The sequence below is a fragment of the Osmerus eperlanus genome, chromosome 12, assembly GCF_963692335.1.
Source record: "Osmerus eperlanus chromosome 12, fOsmEpe2.1, whole genome shotgun sequence".
NCBI classification, from domain to species: domain Eukaryota; kingdom Metazoa; phylum Chordata; class Actinopteri; order Osmeriformes; family Osmeridae; genus Osmerus; species Osmerus eperlanus.
The window spans coordinates 13,532,600-13,554,594 of NC_085029.1; the positions used below are offsets into that span (position 1 = coordinate 13,532,600).

The following is a 21,995-nucleotide window of genomic DNA, read 5'->3' on the forward strand; positions in this document are numbered from 1 at the left end:
GTCATTTTTTATGTTAGCATTGTATTTATTGTGTCCCGCTGTTGGAATTGATACAACCCAAATTGCTGTACATGGCACATCATTTTGTACAGACACAATACTAGCCTTACACTGAGAAAACAGAACCCAACCTCAAATTGAGACAGTTCTTTCCAAGAGACTTGTTTGTAAATGTATTCCAAATTAAACTACATGACATTATGATAATATGATATTGTTTCAAGAAATCTTCCAACAATTTGAATCAACCTTATGACTAATCTTCAAAATTTTACTTCTGTTTAACAGGTCGGAATATCACAGAAGGTTCTTTTTAACAGCCTAAACAAAATCTGTCCTGCCTCGAAAAACCAAAGACCATTAACACAAACGTTCATGGCATGTACACCACTTCACGAACAGCCACATCTCACACTTCTTAAAACATTCCACTTTCCTTCAGTCCTTCTAAAATCACATTATTATATGTCAAAACTATCTGTAAAAAGCAACAAAGGCTTAGTTGCAGGGAATTTGAATAACTAATTTCACAACTATTGAACTGTACTGTACCTACACACGAAACTCAACTAGTCTGGCACCCTTTGGCTGCCAGCAATATCCTGGTTAGGGAGTCACTTCTGGCTACCAAAGTGCTTGTTGAGGATACCCTTGGCTGTGTCGAGGGCCGCCTCGGCGGGCACAGGGATGTGGGGGGCAATACCGGCCCCCTCCCAGGCGGGTCCCTGGGTAGTGTCGGAGTGGACGGTGGGGATGCTGAGGAAGATGTCAGACTCGCCCACGCGGAACGTGTTGGGTGGGTGGGAGGAGCCGGAGGTGGTCTCCCCAACGATCATGGCTCGGCCGTGCTTCTTCATGATGTAGACAAACTCTTCGGCGGCACCGGCTGTGGCTCCACTGGTCAGGATGAGCAGACTTTTCTTGGTGCCGTATCTCGTACCTGGCGGGAGTGAAGAAGAAGGAGGAGAAAGTGAAAAAAAAATGCTGACTAATCTTAAGAGACTCGTTAAAGAATACAGTCTGGCGAACTACAAGAGGGCAAATACTTTGTTTCCTACCAGTAAGTTCAGGCAGGGTCCATAGCTCCTTAGTGGTGCCAGATGGTCTGTCGTACAGCTTGTCCAGAAGGACCTGCTTGTCTGCATCAAAGAAGTAGGAGCAAAACCCTGCTATGGCTGTGGTCGGTCCTCCAATGTTGTTCCTGCAAACATACAGTTAATACGCTTACTTGTGTACAGACATTATAGTCCCTGTCAACTTGTACTAAATAACATGCCACCTCTCCTAGACCAATGACCTTTATTACCAAAGTCTAGCTATAATAAGTTTGACGAAATGGAAAAAAAAAACATTATGTTGCTGCCCCTTACAACTTATGCCCCATCTTAGAAACAGAACATTTTACCTGAGGTCAACAATCATTCCGTCAGTGTTGACTACTTTGTTCCACACATGTTCTACGATGATTTGTGCAATGGCGCGGACCTCCTCGAAGTCCCCAAACATGTCGAAGCGCAGGTAGCCAATGTTATTCTCGAATACATCAGTTTGGAATGACACCTTGATCAGCTGGATAAACATCTCAGGAGTATAGTCCTAAGGCAAACACACATGACAATCAGCTACATACATAGAACACATACATACATGTATAAAACATTAATAAATTACATTAAAGATGTTTTGGGGAAAATTAAGTAGGTTACAATACGTATACCACAATATCCCAAAGACTAAGATGACACAGAAGATACTCATTCCTTACCATTGGGGGCAGGACTGGTGTGTTGTGGGTGGTCTTCAGACTTTTGTCCCCTGACAAAGTCTTGAGATCAGCAGTGAGTTTGATCTCCAGTTCTTCCTTGGAGGAGACCATGCTATAGTCTCCACTGGCCAGGATACCATTCAACTTCTCCGCTACATCAGCTCCCACGCTCTCAAATGCGTAATTATCTGCCACCAGTGCTCCAGCTCCTTCAACGATGGCAGGGATCTGGGCACGGAGGTTGATGATCTCAATTGCTTTGGCGAGGGCATCTTCTGGGTCGACCTCAATGTCGGGGGTCACTCCTGTGACTTCCCAGGTGTTTCCAGTAATTGGGTTGATGGACTTGGCGCTGGGGATGGCCAGGTAGAAATCGCTGTCGCCCACCTTGATCTTGTCGATCTTCACAGAGCCTCCAGCGGTTTTCTCTCCCACAACGGTCGCCCTTTTGAGATTCTTGAGGCAGTAGGCAACATCTTCAGCGATGCCCTTCGTGTACTTGCTGGTGAGGAGCACCAGGGGCTTCTTGGTGCCATAGCGCTGCCCCAGGAGAGCGGGCATGGACCAGAGCTCTGTGGTGGTGTCGGACGCCCGGTTGTAAACACTGTCGATGTGAATCAGGGGTTCTGAATCGGTGAAATACGACACGATGTAAGGGATCCCTGAGAGATCACCACTGCCGGTGTAGCGGAGGTCGAAGATGAGGGCAGAAGTGGGCAAGATCTTATTCCAGACCAGCTCCAGGAGCAGGGGGCCGATTTTCTCAGCCATTTCCTCCCCAATAATGTGGTCAATCCTCAGGTAGCCGATGTTGCCCTCCAGCACCTCCAACTTGATGGAGTTCTGGAGCATAGCAATCAGCTGATCAGGGGGCAGAGGAGGGAGCTGCGGAGGGGCGACCGGGACGTAGTTGGGCTCGTAGGAGATCACCAGACGAGGGTCGTTAATGGTGCTCTGGACCCCGGCGGTGAGCACGTTGGCCAGGGTCTCTGGGTCCGGGATGCTGAGGATCTCTGTGTTACTGCTGGCTGCATCAATCGCGTCTTGCATTCCGGTGAGTTTTTCAGGGGAGCAGTAGTTGTCCATGAGGATCTTGGCCATGTCCACAATCAGGTTGGGGGTGAAAGTAGCCTGGGTGCTGAAAACATTGCCCAGGACAGCCAGGGAGACAACCAGGAGGAGAGCTCTTGCCATTGTGTCCGGGTTCTAGACCACAGATGAAACCCACAGTTGGAAGTTCTTTTTGCAGTTGTACCTCCGTCTGCAAAGAGGTCCTTTGTCAACTGAGATTGTATCCACTGGAAGGTTTCTGTTAACACACGCGTAAGAGGATTTTCCTCACAATAAATCCCTAATCGCATTATCCTGAGTGCTTTTGTAAGCACAATAACAAGTTAGCCAAATAGGTGCAACATGTTTTCCAATATATATATGTTAAATATAAACTGGTGTTTATATTTGAGTGAGGTGACGTTCTACATAGAAAATATATCTGAAAAGATGAGGCTATTCTACTTGGAACTAATAAGGTATCACAAATACGTAGTCATTTTTGTCAAATAAGGATTTTTGAGTATTTTCATAAGATTTGAATGTGATTGATGTAGTAAGTATGAAAATGCAGTTGAGACATCTATATGGGACTGACAACTGCTGAGCATGGTTAATTGGGTTTGGTGGACTGTACAGAATGTTAGATTTACTGATGTAAAAGCTGTAAACTGTGACCTATAAGCTGGAAAGTGTATTTCAACAAGGTTTTACCTATTGAGGGATTGACCTTTTTCAAAACTAAGAATGCTTATGGTTGCTGAGCTCTGTATTCCACTTATCAGACTACAAACTAGCCTTCACAGTGTGGTATGCTAAGTCTCAGTCAGCATTACTCCCACAGCTCACATGAGCACCATCCTTCTCCCACACATGGAGCAACATTGGTTGACCACTAGATTGACGTTTTATTTGACATAATTCTTTTAATTCTTTTATATTCAATTATTTATACGAAAAAAAGAAACATAGTGGCAAACAAATTCATTACAACAGTAACTTTACGCCATTTGAGAAGTATGCAGAGGTGTTGCCACTGTTTCACCAACAGTTTGGTTCTTGTTCTGAAAACTTCCACCACTTAAATACTTACAAGATTAAAGTCTTCTAAAATACATCATGACTATCCTTTATGTAATATCCAAGCTAGGTGAAAGTATATTCTTTTACACACTGTTAAGTTGGATCAGTGATTTTCCATCCATTCCATTTTCCAAGTCAAAGAGGGCCTGTCTTATGAAGTAAGACAACTCAATGGTTGGAATTCTAGATTTATGTGGGAATTGCTCCCTCTACTGACTGTTGTTTGTCTTGATAGTGAATTTCCTCCAGACACTAAACACATTACAAATTAACTTAAAAGAAGACATTCATTTCACAAAAGTAATCAAAACAATTAAATCAATGTGTAACTCATTGAATAATAGACATGTTTGAACCTTTGTAAAAATAAATCACATTGGCCTGGCTACTAATTCCACTTAATACACAAACATAGATATAATAAATAGCACATAGAACTGAAATAATTAATCAAATTGGTTTATTAATTAACCAAATCAAATAATGCACACAAAATAACATATAGCTATTGGTAATTCTGTAAAGGCAACTCAATTAATCTCAATCAGTCCTGCAGTCACAAGGGAAGTATTTTCTTTGTGCAAAACTGAGGTTTTGTTGGAAGATTGGTGACCAAATTCCTCATAATGTGCAATCTACTATTTGTTTGACAAAAAAGAACGTACCTTTTTCTCTGGTAGGCTAATTGTGTTATGTAGTCAGTTGGATTTTAGCATTACATTTAAAGCATTTATTTTCAGGGAAATTATTAAAATAGTAATTGAGTCTCCATCGGAAAACAAACATTGATTACCATCTAAATGACCAACTACACATGAAACGTACAATCCAAAGACAAACCCGCAAACAGTATCTATGTCCCCTGTTCTCTCTTCAACAGCCTGGCCGTGATGATCCTCTGGGCCACAGCCAGGGCATCAGTGGCTTGGGCTGCCACATGAGGCTCCACGCCAGACACACTCCACACCTTCCCTGTGACGGCACTCAGGACCAGCTGGTTGGGGACCGAAGCATACAGGATACTGTCCGCAATCCGATACGTCCCACTGGAGAGTGACCCCCCCACGGTGGGTTCCCCGATCACCGTGGCCCTGTTAACGTCCTTCATGGTCCTGGTGAAGGCTTCAGCGGCCGAGCCAGTCATGTGACTGGTCAGGATGTAGATGTCTTTGGAAGAGCCGTACCGTTGACCCATGACCTCTGGCAGGGTCATGATCTCCGACATGGTGGTGGTTGAGCGGTCAAAGACAGTGTAGAGGTGCCTGAGAGGTGCAGCGTCAAAGTAGTAGGTGCACAGCAGTGGGATGGCAGTGGCGTAGCCGCCTGTGTTGTACCTCATGTCGATTATCAATGTATCAGTGTTCACCAGTTTGCTCCAGATCAGTTTGATGAGCTGGGGGCTGATGGCTTTGACAACCTCCACGTCTACCATCATGTCAAACCGTAAGTATCCCACATTCCCTGGCAACACCTCGCTCTTGAACAGTGCGTTGATGATGTAGCCCACCTCCTCGGCCGTGGGGATTTTGGGCACGTCGTGGAGCGACTCTGGCTCAATGTCGCAGTAGAAAATGTGGAGGCGGTGGTCACCTGACATCTCCTGGAGGTCAGAGGTCAGTTGCGAGGCGAGAGATTCGTAATCCACCACCGCTCTGTATGACCCCTCAGCCCACTTGGTCAGCAGAACCTTACTGACCTTAAGAGCGACCTCTGGGATGGCGTAATGAATCTCCAGCAGCTTGCCAGCTTCCTCCACCAGGGTTCTGACCCCTTTGTGGAACTCAATGATCTCATGAGCATTTTCCACAGCATCCTCAGCTAACACTATGGCATCAGGCACAACTCCTCCCCCCAGCCAGCACTCTCCACTGTTGTCTATGAAGTTCACAAAAGGGACAGTTATAACAATGTCGGTGTCTTCAACCTGGAACGACTTGGAGTGCATCAGAGTCCCTGAGGTGATCTCTCCGATAACGGTGCCACGGTGAAGAGACTGCATCAGATAGGCAAACTCCTCCCCAGCACTGGCGGTATAGTAGCTGGTCAGAACATACACCCCTCGCTTGGAGCCATAGACTGGGCCTGTAAAACCAGCCAAGGTGTTGTACTCTGTGGTGGCGTTTTGTATCCTGTCGTAAATGGTGAAGAAGTGGCGTTTTTGTGATTCGTCTTGGAGGAAGGAAAGAAGGATGGGAAGTGAAGCTGAAGGCCCTCCTGTGTTGTAGCGCAGGTCTATTATCAGGTTCTCAGTGTCTTTCAGGGGCTCATATACCTTTTTGGCAATTTCTTCGGCAAGTTGATCCATTACAGACACCTCGCCGAACTTATCAAAACTCAGGTAACCAGTGTTACCGGGTAGAATCTGTACTTTGAAAACAGTATCCACCAAGTTCTTCAGGAACTCTGGGTCATCTGGAACCTTCTCGGGTTCAAAGTCCTCCTCAATGATGACTGGATGGTCCTGGGACAGCTTGATGATCAACCGAGGGTCCTCACAAACGGACTGCAGCTCGTGGTTGAGTTTGGCTGCCAGGTCTTCCTCTGAGACAACGGAGAAGAAGTCAGAGGAGGCAAGATGGTGGAGGAGAGTTGGAACCCTGTCTGTGAAGGAGTAGAACCGTCCGATAATATCAGATATGGTCTGGACTGCCTTCGGAATGGTACTCCTGACAGCCAATAGGGATATCGCGTTTGCCACGGCTTCTTTAGCGATTACATTAACTGACGGTGACACGCCACTCACCTCCCAGCTCTGACCAGTGATTGGGTTGACTGACCTGGCAACAGGAACTGTGATGTAGAACCCTGAATCTCCAATCCTGATCTTCTGCACTTTTACAGAGCCTCCAGCCGACCGCTCCCCCACAATGATTGCCCTCTTCATGTGCTTCAGAGTGTAGGCCACTGCTTCAGACGCCCCCATGGTTCGCTTGCTGGTCAGAATGATCAGGTCCTTTTTCTTGCCGAACCTTTCTCCCAAGATGGATGGCATGGTCCACAGCTCCTCGGTGGTGTTGGAGGGTCTGTCAAATATGGTGTCTATGTGGACGGGGGGCCCTGGGTCAGAGAAGAAGGAGATGATGAAGGGAACTCCAGACTGTTCTCCAGCCGTGCTGAAGCGGAGGTCAAAGATCAGGGAGGAGGCGTGTGCCACTTTGTTCCAGATGTTGTCCCTCAGCAATGGGCCGAGCTTGGCTGCCGTTTCCTCCCCGATGATCCGGTCGATCCTCAGGTAACCCACGTTGTTTTCCAGCAGCTCCAGCTTCACAGAGTTCCTCACCAGCCTCACCAGCTGCTCCATGGGGAGGGATGGCAGCACTGGCGGCGTCACCGGGACAAAGTTGGGTTCGTAGGACACGGCGAGGCGGGGGTCATTGAGCGCCCCCTGCACCCCGACCGTCAGGACGGCGGCCAGGGTCTTCCTGTCAGAGATCTGCAGGATCTCTCCGCTTTCAATAGCTTGCTGGATGGCCTCTTGCATCCCCATCAGGTTCTCAGGGAAGCAGTAGTTTTCCAGAAGAATCTCAGCCATATCCAGAACCAGGGCAGGCTGGAATGAAGAATTGGCACCTAGAATGTGACAAAGAACCACCAAAAGAATCGTTGGTGTGAGTGGAACTCCTGCCATCATGGTCGTTACTGGTGTTGAGACAGAGAATGTTTCATCTATTTATCAGCATTTGGTTCATCTATTTGGAGGGACAGTGATTTGCTGGGAGGGAATGTTTTCTCTGCCAGGTTTTTGGACAACAACATGGACTTAAGAGGCTTTTGTCCCCAATAAACCCTTAATCGCATTATCTGCGGTGCATCGGCTTAAAATAAAATCACAACTGGAGATATTGTCTGGTATTTGAGGTGTTCTATGCAAGCTCATCTGATTATATCTTTTTCACTTTTACTGTGTGCCATCCGTTTCAAAAGAACTTCACTGTAAAAAATGTTTTGTGTGAAGTTCATCACAATTTTGTTTGCAGGATCCAGAATGACAATCAGCATTTCATATAATGTGATTAAAAGTCTAAATAAATTACACAGTTCACATGTTCAAAAATTTTGTGCACAGCAAACACTTTCAGTGTTTCAGTGGTTCAGTTACTTGCATGTGAAAGGAAATCTGGTGAAGTTACAAAGACAAATCCCCTTATCATTGCGAAAAATGGGAAGTGAAAGTCCAATTCACTTATGTCAGACCTGCAGCAGGTCAGCGCAAGCCAGACCCAAACCAGGCCAGGTGGGGAGCGGAGGACAGGGTTAGGCTTTGGGAGGTCATGTCTGGGTCACACAGCACAGCACAGGATGACATGATTACACCGTTTGTGTGGGCTACACGAGGTAAGCCGTCTTAAAACACACAGGATGAGAGGAAATGAAAAAGGAACAGAAGTCCTAGCAGCTGGTGATAAACATGAAGATGAATCTGAGGCCATTTTCAAAAGGTCCACCTCCCTACAGCTAGTCAAAAAACTGCTTTCAGCGTGTTGTCTTAAATGTCTTTGATTTTCTATGTTCATTCCTATTAAAATAGTTGATTGAAGGGTCAATGTCAACTTTAAGAAGGGAACATTTGAAGTTGCAGTTTTCTATAGATTTGTTTTTATGTCATATCACCAGTTGAAAATATTGGTGACTGGCCACACTTTCTCTGTACATGAACTTTGCTGAGAAGTACAACCCAACTGAGGTCATTCAACAGGGTCTTACACAACTCACATACACACTTCTCCTCAATGCTAATACTGGACATTGGACAGATAATCTACCTAAAGTTCTAATACCCCTACAGTCTTACATAATCCCCTCTGCCGATTCGTAGGGGCCAATCACAACCAAGAGTCTGTGTTTAAGACCAGTCCAGGTCCATTGTTCACTGCGTCAGTTCCGTGGCGTACAGAGGAGAGGATCAGCTAGGGAAGGAATCCAATTGGGGCAGAGGAGAGCAACAAGGCTAAAATCAAACAGTGCACGTCTTATTTTAATACAACAAGCTGTAAATAAAGACAAGGTTATATTTGTCTCTGACAGGATATAGTGATGTAATTGTAAATGTCATCCCCTCATGGTTAACAATGGCTTTGTCCAGACGGGAAAGAGTAGTTAACCGTGATTAGAATACATTGTTGACTAATCTGTCATCGTAAAACGCACTACTGTACATACAACAGAATTAGTGTTTTGATGAAGCCCTTACAGCTACAGTGCATTTCAGTTCAAAGTTCTGAAAAGGAAAAGAAAATAATGCACAAAGGTTTTAGATAATGTTATTCTTTGCTTTATAGAAAAGTATACCGTACACTTATACACACTTATACTTACATACTTATACATACTTACACTTACATTTCTATGAAAATAGAAAGTTAAATGTTTCTGTATGGTTTGCTTTCAGCACAACAGTCATAGTATTATCATATCAATCTTTCAAAAAGGTATAAAGTTAATGTCAAATCAAACATTCATCTTCTATGACTGAAACAAACATAAACAGGTGACAACTGATAAGTTACAACATTATTATGTACAATCGTTTTATCTGACATCATAAACATATGCAAGACTGTAATGATGGCAGAGTCCAGAATAATCTTAAATACATCTTTGTTTAATAATACATAACAATACAACACGATCCAATTATCGATTTCATATGATCATAATCAAAAACATAGACAAACGTTATCATAGGCTTCACTGCTAAAATAAGACGAAATGTGCGTTGATGGAACATACACCTAAATTTGGATGAGACCAAAATACAATAGGAATGTACAGATTTACAACCAGGAGAAAACTCCACCTCCACCACTGTATATTTAGCCCTCTGACTACCTGCACCCACACGCAGCCACCTTCATCTCCTCATACAGGTGGCGCACAGTTATGATGCCCTTCTCCTGGTACATGACTGTGATGGGGTCCAGTTTGGTGGGAACACAGCATGCCATGTTGGCCTTCTTGGGGTTGCGAAGGTTTACCAGGGTCTGGATCAGGGCGTGTTTCGAGGGGGTCATGTCCTTCGTCAGCGGGAAGAAACACACGCCGCGACACTCAAAGGCATCGTACTCTGGCGGCGCCACAATCCACTTATCCCACCCGATGTCTTTGAAGTTGACCCGCATGGAGGTGCGTCTGCAGTAGCTGCTCTCCGCCTGTCTCCTCCTCCTGCGGCGCCTCCGCCGCGGGTGGAGGTCCACGCGGCTGAGGACGCCGGCGCTGCCGTGGTCGTCCTCGCCGTCGGCAGCGGTGGGGTTGTTCCCGTCGTCATCGATGTTGTTGTTGATGTTGTCGTCGTTGATGTTTTCGTCGTCCTCGTTCTGAGGAGAGCTGCCGGACGACAGGACGGTCTCCTCCTCACGGAGGATCATCTCCCTCAGCTCCTCCCTCGCCTCCCTCCTCCTGCTCGACAGGTCGTCCGAGAAGACCAGGAGAGCTGCGGAGGTGTTGACCCCAACGGCCACGCTCACGTCCAGACCCTCGCCAGCCGCGCCGTCGCCCCTGTCACTGCCGACGTCGTCGAGTGTCCGGCCGCCTTCCCACTGATCCACCACCACCTCGAACGCACTGACACCGCGGCCTCTACCTCGGCTGGACCAACACTGGATCGCATGGGTCACGTCAAACGCTTCCCATGAGGGATGTGATCCCATGACCTCCCTCCCATCCAGGAGTAAAGGTGTGGGTTTGCTGCCAGTATGATCCAGCTCGTAGACCCTGATGGTGCCCCTCACCCCGGTAGAGGACCTCTCCTCTGGCAGAGTGAAGAGACGAAGCTCGGCCATGGTGACCTCCTCGTGGTCCGGGACCGTCACGTTGAACAGGAGCCTGTGTTTGGATCTGGAGCCGTTTCTCTCTGAGTGACAGAGATCTGTTGACATTTCAAACAATGTCAGGTGGTTTGGCAATGATACACCTTTAGGTAGATTGTAGATTATGTGCAATAAAAGACCACAGAAGAAAAAAACAGGTTGTTATTGACGTGTGTGACATCACTGTTATGTATCAGTGGCAATTCTGTAAAAGGTTTGTATTTTTTCTACACACACAGTATCATACAATATGGAACGTGTTAACATAGTGTTGAGATACCAGAGAAAAAAACAACCCTGAACACCAATTTCTCTCTCCTAGCCTGTACATTCCTCTGACTACAAATCATTCCTCTACACATAGAGTATATCAGCCCTATTTCCTAAGCGAGCTTTTTCTCATTGTCCACACGCATACCTTGAAGGTTGAAGCTGCGAATGACGTCAGAGCGTGGCATGGCGGACGTATCAGAGGCGTATTTGTTGTACAGCTCCATCATGAACTGAGGGGGGTAGATCCTGCTGTGCTCCTGAGGAGCCTCCAACAGGTTCAACTTCCTCAGAAACTCTTCCTTCATGGTCACCAGGAAGCTCTCCAGCTTGGACTGTGCATTCGCCTCCACCTCATCCTCCTCAATGAGGTCCTGGTCGGAGAAATGAAAGAATCCCTCCGGGTCCTCTGTCAGGATGACCTTGTTTAGAGGCTTACATCTACAGGAGCCAGTAGAGACTAGTAAACTCAGACACATTTGGAATAGGAAGGTTCTAGAACACTGCATCTTTTAGAACGTTCGAGCTTCAGGTACCTCTGCGAACTTCCTAGGCTTTAATGGTTTTTTATCCTTCTTCACTTCATTCTTCCCTACTACTATGTGCTTTAAAGCAACTTTGCGACGACAACAGTGTAAATGTGGATTCCCTGTGCCAGTGCCACAGTCCAGGGGTCTGCTCCCATGCTCTAGAGTAAACAGGCCAGTCATGTCAACCAAAATAGTAGCACTGCTGTGCTTATCTTCACCATTGATGTTCCATTTTAGGTTGCTGTTATCACTGGAGACTTTGCTGCTAATGAATATTCTCTAAACATTTCACAGAGTTGCAGCGATAATGAGGAACACACTGGACACTGTGAGGCAAACTGACAGACACACACTCACTCTCAGCTTTCCTCCCCTAGAGGTCAACTGTCAGTCCAGAGGAAGCTTGCTGATGCTCTAACGAATACATACAACATGGGGAATGTAACTTACACCCAAATAATAAACCCAAATAAGAAACTGTATTAACCAATGTATCTTTTGCAAAAGAGCAACACTCCTTTTATTATAATGAAGCTAAGGTCCAATTGATAGCACTGACTAAGTACTTAACGACAACTTACAGAACATCCTCCATGTGCATGTTACTGCCTCCTCCGTCACTGTGAACTTGCCAGGTCCTCAACTGTATGTCGACACTCACAGTGCTGGGGTCCCATGATGCTGTGGGGGGGGGGGGGGGGGGACGACGACGACGACACCCGACCCTGGGCCAGCGAGTCAGCGGACATTGGCCCAGCTCCTGGCATTTTCCTCCTTCATTCACATAGTCACTTTCTGGCTGGCCCTGCCTGGGGCTCAGACAAAACATTTTTATTCTGGCACATTCTGTAAGCTCATAGCACTCTTTATGGACTATTCTGGCATGTAAAGAGAGAGAAGATTATTCTTTAGGTTTACATTTGAATAGATGAGAGAAACAGTGTCTCTTTGAGAAAGGACACAATTAAAGAACTGGATTGAGAAATTAATGAGAGAGAAGTGTAGACACCTAAGGACTTTTCAAACCAAACAGAAAACAAAGAGTAAAATATGGTTTAATTAACTTTTTAATGAACAAACAATATCTGAAATGGACTTAAATGCATGAACTGTACATTTCGGTTTATTACCATTTAAAATTGTCATTATATATTTTTCTCTAAACAAATATCATTAACCTATTTGTGTAGCTTAAACAGTACAGACAAAAATGCATAGTTATAATGTGGTGTCGAACAATCAAATTTGGTGGTCACATCAAATCCATAAATCTGTGAAAGTATGTCATTTCAGACAGCTTTTACCTTCCAAACAGTAGAGGGCAGTATGGTCTCATATAACTTTTGTTTCCATAGTCGAGCATGTGTGAAATACATTTCCCTTTAAAATGCTTAGCTTAAATAATCACATCTGTACTTTGCAGTGACTTATATAATATAAATCATGTAATCAAAGTACATATATAGTACACTATATTCTACATAGTTTCTCTCATGCATCAACTACAAAACTACTGAACACAGCATTAAACTACTGTACTGGCTTAACATTCATACATCAAAACACATAATGTACAAATATACTGTATGTCTCATTTAGTTGTATTAGTAGCATTACTATTTACATAAGTGTTTTCAGTACTGGACTGGGCACTCATTACTTAATGGGCACTGCTCAAACCAAAGCCCACTTGAATCCAATAGTTCAATTGTGTATTATACTATGAAGTCCATTATCTGAGCTATAAGAAAGGAAAAAAACCTAATTAAGTCTCCAAATGGGACAGTAGTCCTTTTGGGAGTCCACCCAGAAGCAATCCATTTTGTTGAAAAACCAAAACATCTCTGCAGCCGTCCCACTGTATCTGAGTATATCTTCATGTTTTATGGATCATTGTTCCAATCCTCACCTACATTCCTCTCCATGAGTAGATGATCCACTTCCATCTCTCATCCAAAAATGTTTACTTTTCTGTATGTCTTTTGCGACTTTATAAATAAAGTTTCCGAAGTCCGTATTGTGGCAGTCCTTCTACCGGCAGGCACAGGTGTCAACAGACATGCCTGGGTAGACCTTCAGGACCATGTTCTTGTCTGGGTCCAGGAAGAGAACACTTAGTGGGCTCATCTTGTCCGGGACACAGCAGGGTTCTGGAACCCCAGGCACTATGCCCACCGCCCGGACAATGCTCTGGATCGTAGCATGGTTAGAAGGACGCACAACCTGGAGGAGGAAAAGGAACTTTATAAAACTGTTTTTCACATCTAGATGTGTACAATAAATGTAAAAAAAATGGCACACTGAAGTGACAGGCCTTCAACCAACTTTCACTTACCTTAGGGATGGGGAACCCACAGGTGCCTGCACAGTAGAAGGCATCAAAAGCTTTAGGAGCCAGCACCCACTCGCTCCAGCCGATGTCTGCAAAATCCACTCTGAGGTACCTTCTAGAACAAGCTCTGGGCTCACTCCACTGCCTCCTTCTGGCCTTCTTCATGGTTCTCTCATCAAAGCTCAGCACCTGAGGCTTACTCAGCACCTCACTGCCCTCCAGGCTTAGCTTGTGGCGGTCATCTTTGACTGTCGATGGCTTGGCTTTGGGGGCAAAGTATGTGCTTTGCCAGAGCTCGTGGTTCTTCAGAGTGTTGTAGTGCACCTCAGGAAGGTGGTTGGTCTGGAGCTGCATGTCCTGGTCTGGCACGTTTCTCCTCACCCTGGAGGGGGAAGCCGGGGGGGAGGCATTGGGGGGTCGTGTGGGTTCCTCCCCAACAGGGAACGGACCGTACCTCTGTAAGGTCATGGCCACACTGTTGGGTTCGTCTATTGCCAGGTCGTCTGTGTAGACCAGCATGTAGGGAAGGTTGGCCTGAGGGTGGCGCTCTGGGTGGTTCTGGTGGTGGAGCCTCTGTTGTTGATGGTGCTTCACTCCCAGATCCAATTCTGCAGTGATGAGGAGCTCGCTAAGAACCCTGGCATGCTTGATCACCGCTGTAACATCCCTTGTCTGCCAGGCACTCTTCCGGAGGGGAGGCAAGGTGAGGTTCCCCAGCAGTGAAGGGAAGGCCGAGTTGGGGGACGTTCCTCGGAACAGAAGCTGGGAAGGTGGAGGTGAGCTCTGGAGGTGTTGGAGGCGGCAGGACAGCTTCCGAGAATGCCGGCAGACCCCGGGTCGAGGACGAGGACGCTGAACCAGGAAGTGAACGCTGACAGATAGGATTCGCTCAGAGTCTGGGATGGAGGACAGATTGAACTGGAAACAGGAGGAAGCCTTGCAGTCTCCTGTAAAAGGAAAGGATAAAAATAAGAAAAGAAAAAATTACCTAATAATAATTACAAAAGATGATAACATTCCTTGTACTTTATCATGAATCACTCTTTCTTAGCGGTAAACCTCCAGCGACTCTTTAGTCCTTTCTTTTTGATTCCTTCATCCCGTTAATTACTGACCCACACAACCAGCACAACTTCCTCAATTATTTCAATATTTCAACCACAATGAATGGACTGTTGATGGGACTTAAATTTCATGTACAGGTACTGTGGCACCTTTTTACGATCCAACCTTGAATCTAAAAACAGAATATTCTTTTAACCTGGAATTCACCTACAGTTTGAAAGGTAAACATTGCATCACACTGGATCTGAGCCATATGGAAATTCTTAGCGGAGAGTGCTCCTCTGAGAATTTTCCATGAGCCTCTCTAAGGCTGTCAGGGTGTGATAATAGCCTCTTCTGCCTCACACCTAGATTAGTGATGTTCCACACTGCGTTCCAGTTTGTGTACTTGAAGACCACGATAAAGGATAACTGTGGAGTTATCATCAACACCTTACTGTTCAGTGATATTTTGCAATAACATTTAGCTGTATAAAGATATTTATTTTGAGATATGGATTCTGACCTTAAGATCCGTGTCACAACAATCCTAACAGCAACTCTTGCACCTCTTGAGTTAGGTGGCACTCACACACAAAGATTTTGTCCGTCTCTTTTGTCACTGCGTATTTCATGATATGCACTGCTGTGCAATGCATTCTAAACATGGGAAATACTCACCCGGGACAGATTTGAAACCTCGAACGGTGTTTCCGTCTCTCTTACGGTGAGGTTCCTTACTGTACTTTTCATAGACTTTGAACATGCTGATGGAGACCGTGTCCCGGTGTGTACTCTCGTGCGCAAAGGTATGATCGGTACTTCCTAGGATATCGCTGTCCTGCTGCTTGATGTCAGAAAAGGCGTCCGATGCAACTCTGTAAAGACTGTCCAAAATCAATAAAAAACGCACCAGATTTAAAAACGTCTTCTTCATTTTTAAATGCAAAGATGTCTTAGTCCATCAAATGTTTTTTATTTATTTAACTAAATTTAGCAATGTTGCATATACAACCTAAAGCGGATACAAATTCATGTGCTTTCACGGAATTTCCAGTGCAGAATGCGATGGATCGTTTGCACGTGATGACCCGTCTTATCAAGGAAAGACAGCGTGCGTTATCAGAGTTAATCCTCAAATTATAGACAGAGACATTCAGAGTTTACAGTCTACACTTGACTCTGCTTACTGCTGGAGGTAGTCTACTATAGCCATGACAAATGGTGACGCCAGGAGCAATCAGCCAACGAGAGAACTGCAAAGTTCTCCCACTAGAATGATACAATTCTGCTGTGCGCCAATGGGCATGACTAACCGTGAGTAACTTTGAATGTCTGAACAACTTCACGTCAATATTGTAAATTGACATTGTCATTTAAGTCATTTTTATAGTTTGAGTTTCGACTTTAGAATCTCTATATGGGTGACTGTAATCTACTTACCGAAATTCAATGAGTTTAAATAATTATTTTAGAGAATAATTTGTAAAATATAAAAAAATCTGCAGATTTGGTTTTCTATGGGCATGGCAAAATTATTTACAAAGTGCTTTCAATGATTCATTGTATTTCACTCTCCATGTTCCTGATTCAGGATTTAGCTACACCTTTATGGTCCCTTACCAGACTCCCAACAGGTTGGGCCCTAGTCAGTAGAACAATGGCTGCCCTGTCATGGAGGTGGCGACAGACAAGTTACCAGGGCCTGCTGGGGGTCAGACGCTTATTAAAATGCCTTCTCTTGGCCTCAACAACCATCACTGGAGCTCTTTCACACTGTGACACTTTTGTATCGTGTCCTACATCAGAGATAAGACTGTCTTTGACCATTGGCTACCTACTTACCCAGACGTTGGTCTGTCATAATGTTATCTCTCTCTACAAAGCAGGACAAGATGGTATCAGCTATCATCATGTGATCAAGGAGCTGTTCTTCCTGACAGAAAGACTCCTGTGTTAGATTAGTGTTATTAGCTGAAAGAGGCTCTTAGTTGTTATTCAGCTTTTTTTTGGTTATTCCCAATATAATTCTTGCAGCTTAATTATTTGTGTTTCATAATTAATCATGATTCTGTGTATCAATCAACGCCAATATGACCATAAATCAGTACATAGCTCCAAGTCAAGGCATCTCCTTCAACCTAACTTTCAGTGACTCTCCACATGAATCAGTCACTGTTGTCGGTCCATCCAATAAGCTACCTCAGGCCATATTAATCATTCAGCTTATTGTATTCACAGAAACCCTGCGTTTGTAATCTGTGCAACAGAACCAGACATTGTCCTCATTCACGCACAGCGAGACCCATTTACTATATCTTATCCTCTATGACATCATGCACGAAGCACCTCTGCTAGAAAAATGAGGTTGGGGCTGAAATATGCTCTCATTCAAGGAATATTTGCCTGGGGTCCTCATCATCAGGAGAGGGCTGAAAGACAGCAAGCCGAGTCTGCCATGTTGCTTTTGGCTTTCACCCCATCCTCCTCCCTCAATCCTTCCCCATCCTCCTACCTCCTTCCTCATCCCCACTTCCACTTGTTTTCTTACAGCTGGCTGCAGCAACAAAAAAAAACACACAAAAAAAAACAGTCTGACAGATTTAGTCATGGATGTCTGTCTGTCTATCGTCGTTGTTGGAGGAGGAGTAGGACCATGAAACCCTCACTCCATCTGAACGTTGCCAGACTGCTGGTGTGTGATCTCACAGTCCTCCCCCACAGTCTGGGTCCTCTGCCATACCACCCTCATGGACACACAGAGAGAGTTAGTTCAGCTCACATCAATGTCCCTCTGACAACTGACTGCTGTAGAGAAACACAGAAAGAACCCCCCTACTCTCTCGCTTTCACACTCTCTCTCTCGTTCTGTTTTCCCTCTCAAGCCTTCTCTCTCCTTCTTTCTCTCCTTCTTGCTCTCTCCTTCCTTTTCCTAGAGATATCCGGATGTCTCAGGAATTAACATACAGCATGGTGGCCAATGCCAACAGAAGATGGAACGTCTACTGGAAAAGTTAAGCTGTATGTGACAAATTTACGAGTGTAAATCATTGAGAATTGTTAGGGTTTATAAGTCAAAAAAAGAAAATGGAGGTTGAAGTGAGGCTGGCTTCGTTTAACCATCCTTCACCTGGGCAGCTTGCTGACAGAGAATCATCTCCATTTTTGTATGTGTGTGTGTGTGTGTGTGTGTCTGTGCGTGTGTGAATGTGTTTGTGTTCCACAGACCCAGTGTCATCTCGCCAGGTTTCTCTTCTCAGTCTCAAAAATGCACTGCTGGCTTGACCCTGTGCCACAGACTGCCAGAGCAGAGCAGATATGAGTCATTTATCACCAGAGTTCAGATATGGGCTTCGCTTCCAGAGGTAACGAGCGGCTCCCAGCAGAATGAGTCTAGCGGTTAAGTTCGCTCTCAGGAGACCCACTAGCATCTGCAGGAACCAAACCCATAACCCCACGCACAGGGCAGGTTCAGGGCCAACGATCAACATGATGAATCTCTCCTCAGCCTCAGACGCTTTTACCACCTCAAGTGTCCCAATTAGAGGAACAGTTTGGAGAGCCATTACTGGATTTCTCTCTTCAGAAGCACTCAATTAGGCCTGAGCTGTGTTGTCCAACATCTCCGTGGGGAGAGATGACCTGAGGTATCTTTTGTTTTAATGGTAATGTGTTTTTTTAAGGTGTCGGGGAAATCCCAGAGTGCTTTGGGAGAGAGGGAAACCAGTGGTTTGGCTTTGTCTTCAGAACAGTTACAGTAACCCAACAGTACATTTGCCAGAAGCATACCATGACATAATTACCCCAAACGTGTACTTTTAACCATGGAAAGCTTCTCAATTTAATTTTGACACACTTTTACATCCATACAATCAATTTACTGGGAGGAATGTCCTCCTGTAGTACCTCATATTATTTTCATGCTGTCGTTAAGTCATGAATATCACTCTTCTAAAGCTTTGCGTTGTTTTCGTCACGCAGAAGGCAGTTGGGGTTAATTGTGTTGCTAATACATCTTCTCAGATGTGCATCCAAAGACTAAGCAAGTTTGATGTGGTCGTCAGTTATGATGAATGGATGGTGGTATTTTGTTACAGCCATTATACACATGTTAGGCTTCTGTTTGGACGACGGGGGGTGAGGCCGGCTCCAGGCAGCAGCTGGTTTCTAAAATCCATCTGTATCTACTTCTGGCTGGGATTGTAGAGTGGGGGGGGGGTCACAATAACAGTCAGTCTGGCCTATCTTTGTTTATGCCTGCGATGACATGGGGAAAGCCTGATTGGCCATAGAGCGTTGTCTTCCATCCTCACTGTTATCAATCACATTAAGAGCTCCCGAAACAGGAAGTGCAGCTTTCTCATCATCCCTCAGTCAGCAAGACTATTACACTCCACATTAATGCACCAAATGGAGTGATGGCATCAACCAAACTCTCTCTCTCTCTCTATCTCTCTCTGACATTCGCTCTCTCTCTCTCTTTCTATTTCTTTCACACTCTCTCTTTTTTTTCCCCAACAGTGTGTAATTCACTCCTTACTTGCCTTTGGCCCCAGTGCAACAGTGATGAGATTTGCCCTTAAGCCCTACATTCATCCCCAGTGATACATTATGTCTATGCCTCAGTCAGTCACACATGCATGTGGACACGGTATGTTAGCTACCAGCAAGTTTTGGCAGTTTTTCTCATCTCTTTTCATGAGAGAAAGAATGGAATTAGCTTTACGTGTTGCAGACAAGAGTTTTCTGGCCCAGCAAAACTGTTTTCCTTGGCCCTCACACCTAAAGTCTGCCAAAATGGGCCCTTTTTCATGTCTATAAATGGTCTCTTTTCATGCATCCATACAGGAATGCTTGATTAAGGAATTCTGGGGTTTAAAGGGATCCTGATCTCTGTCAAAGACTGTCTACATGAACATGGCCCATCACTGTGATGTGTTGTTTAAGATCTGGTGTTGTATTTATCAGGCAACTAAGCACTGAGGGAATCTTTGGAGGAAGAGAGAGAGAGAGAGAGAGAGAGAGAGAGAGAGAGAGAGAGAGAGAGAGAGAGAGAGAGAGAGAGAGAGAGAGAGAGAGAGAGAGAGAGAGAGAGAGAGAGAGAGAGAGAGAGAGAGAGAGAGAGAGAGAGAGAGAGAGAGAGAGAGAGAGAGAGAGAGAGAGAAATCAAACAATAGGCAACAGAGAAAACGAAAAAAGCAAAGGTAATGAGCAGAGAAGTTGAGAGTTCAGCTCCTACTGCATCCAGTCCATCCAGTCCTGACTAAGGTGGTTTTCCCTCTGGCAGTCATGGTTGATATGAGCTCCATCTCCCCCCTCGACAAGCCGCCCCCCTTATCCCACCCCCTCTATTCTGCACCAGGCCAGCTTTCATCTCTGTCTCCCTGTCACTCACCATTAGTTCCCCTCAGGATGGAGGGATGAGGGAGTCTCTGTCTCAGGCGTTACACCCACTGGTTGGGACTGTTCATTCAGCTTCTGTTCCGTGTCACCACAGTGTTGTGGTAGAAACAACTGACAGTGATTGAAAGCAATATTTTCATCGTTTCAATGTCACCTGACCCTTAAATCTCACATAGTTGTGTAGAAAGTTGTTTAGGATTTAGGATAGTGATTCGATGACTGAATGCTTGATTGTGCACACACAAACAGTACACAGACATGACAGAGAGCCAACATTGACTGGTGCTAATGTTATGTTTGGTCTGTGTGACTTGTATCTGTAACTTGTATCTGTAATTACAACCTCTGCAGAGCATTTCTGTTACACACCCTCTCAAATTGCTGAGAACGATCGTTTGACCCTGACGTGAACCCCAAGCATCTAATATCTGGAAAACGCTCCCAGACAAGTGTGAAGGTTGCCTGCTGCTTTTATCCCACCACAGAAAGTCCCACCTCGCAATTCACCTTCTGTCTTTCATGTTGCCTGTGTGTTATGAGGGGGTGAAGTCAGTCAAACACAGAGCCAGCTTCACTCAAGACATCTGATACTGCCTCTCCAAACAGCCCCAAGGGTAAGAGACTAATTTCAACATGTAACTTTGATTAATTTCAATGTCTATCTTGTCACAAAAGAAGTATACAAAAATGTAACTTTAGACTCCCACTTTAACAGGCAGCCACTTTCTCATGACTATATAAGATTTAGGGGAAAGGTGGGGTAACATTTAACCATCAACAAGTGTTTACGCCTTCCATTCAAATGGCCTCATAACTGAAGAATGTGTCTCCAGACCAACTGTCAGATTTCAACCCCCTCGATGGACCTGATTTTGAATAGCACCTCACAAAAGCACAAGAGTGCCTGGCCAGCATTGTGTGTTGTTAGTTGCTGGTGTTAGGAGAGTTGTCCATAGATTGTATGGGGCGGTCTATAATCCCTTGGGCCCATTCACTCAGCAGGGGATGCCATGGCTGGGATTTAAAGCATAAGAAAAGGTCGTGTAGAAACAATATTGAGGGAATAGGTCCCCTAGGAGACAATAGGCCGCCTCCCCAACTGTGTGCCACTGTATTCCACCACTGTGACACCATGCACCGTGGGGGAGTCATCCTCTATGGCCTCGTATTCAGCCAATGACAAAATAGGTGGAGGATTTGGCCATGGATTCTTATGAATTTCCCGATAAGAACCCGGAGCATGATTGTAGGCTACAGGTTTGATTGTTACCATACACAGACAATAGTTGGTTGGGCTGTGAGATGAGATTGTCTGAGAAACGGAGAGCATTCAAACCACCTTTTAAGCCCCTCTGGTGTAGTGTTCCCAGAGATCAGTATGATGAGCTGAAGGTTTCTGAGATGAGCTGCTACGCTGGTCTCTAGTGGTCACCCTCAAGGTCTCCAAGCATCCAGCATGCTCTTAGCCACTGTACCTGCCTGCCTGCATGGCACCTGTCCACTTAAGCCTGTTCAACCCTGTGGTCATGGAAAATACATAGACAGAAAGACAGACTAGCTTAAACTGAGCTTAACTTATCTTAGACTGAGGGTTGGGGCTGGGGCTGGGGCTAGAGTTATGAGGCAGCCTGTGGGTATTCACATCCAGATTCATGTGGGTCAGTAAAACACATGCAGCCCTTCACAGCAGGACCAGTGGAGACTCAACAGTT

General features: G+C 45.3%; 3 protein-coding genes across 3 annotated transcripts; all 3 read right to left on the reverse strand.

Annotated features, from left to right (window-relative positions):
• Positions 1 to 3: 3 nt before the first annotated feature.
• On the reverse strand, positions 4 to 7,549 carry rbp3 (retinol binding protein 3). Its single transcript, XM_062475088.1, has 5 exons — positions 4,850 to 7,549; positions 1,766 to 2,070; positions 1,406 to 1,596; positions 1,059 to 1,201; positions 4 to 940 (listed from the first exon to the last, which is right to left on the reverse strand). The coding sequence occupies exons 1-5, from the start codon at positions 7,527 to 7,529 to the stop codon at positions 615 to 617; spliced, it is 3,645 nt and encodes a 1,214-aa protein (XP_062331072.1). The 5' UTR covers positions 7,530 to 7,549; the 3' UTR covers positions 4 to 614.
• A 1,657-nt stretch (positions 7,550 to 9,206) lies between these two features.
• Positions 9,207 to 11,584, reverse strand: gdf2 (growth differentiation factor 2). The gene is made up of 2 exons (XM_062475060.1): positions 11,123 to 11,584; positions 9,207 to 10,763 (listed from the first exon to the last, which is right to left on the reverse strand). Exons 1-2 carry the CDS (start codon positions 11,481 to 11,483, stop codon positions 9,724 to 9,726), a joined length of 1,401 nt encoding a protein of 466 aa, XP_062331044.1. The 5' UTR covers positions 11,484 to 11,584; the 3' UTR covers positions 9,207 to 9,723.
• Positions 11,585 to 12,563: 979 nt separating this feature from the next.
• Positions 12,564 to 16,040, reverse strand: gdf10b (growth differentiation factor 10b). Its single transcript, XM_062474794.1, has 3 exons — positions 15,562 to 16,040; positions 13,840 to 14,783; positions 12,564 to 13,727 (listed from the first exon to the last, which is right to left on the reverse strand). The coding sequence occupies exons 1-3, from the start codon at positions 15,815 to 15,817 to the stop codon at positions 13,536 to 13,538; spliced, it is 1,392 nt and encodes a 463-aa protein (XP_062330778.1). The 5' UTR covers positions 15,818 to 16,040; the 3' UTR covers positions 12,564 to 13,535.
• Positions 16,041 to 21,995: the final 5,955 nt, after the last annotated feature.

Bases quoted from the DNA above. Each gene is read 5' to 3' on its own strand.
- gdf2 (XM_062475060.1), bottom strand. From the start codon at position 11,483: ATGCAGTGTTCTAGAACCTTCCTATTCCAAATGTGTCTGAGTTTACTA. The intron at 10,764-11,122 runs GTATGCGTGTGG...AAATGTCAACAG, and splicing joins TCGCAGCTTCAACCTTCAAG to ATCTCTGTCACTCAGAGAGA.
- gdf10b (XM_062474794.1), bottom strand. From the start codon at position 15,817: ATGAAGAAGACGTTTTTAAATCTGGTGCGTTTTTTATTGATTTTGGAC. The intron at 14,784-15,561 runs GTGAGTATTTCC...TTCCTTTTACAG, and splicing joins AGGTTTCAAATCTGTCCCGG to GAGACTGCAAGGCTTCCTCC. The intron at 13,728-13,839 runs GTAAGTGAAAGT...TTCCTCCTCCAG, and splicing joins GTGGGTTCCCCATCCCTAAG to GTTGTGCGTCCTTCTAACCA.
- rbp3 (XM_062475088.1), bottom strand. From the start codon at position 7,529: ATGATGGCAGGAGTTCCACTCACACCAACGATTCTTTTGGTGGTTCTT. The intron at 1,597-1,765 runs GTAAGGAATGAG...TGTTTGCCTTAG, and splicing joins CACCAGTCCTGCCCCCAATG to GACTATACTCCTGAGATGTT. The intron at 941-1,058 runs GTAGGAAACAAA...CACTCCCGCCAG, and splicing joins GACCCTGCCTGAACTTACTG to GTACGAGATACGGCACCAAG.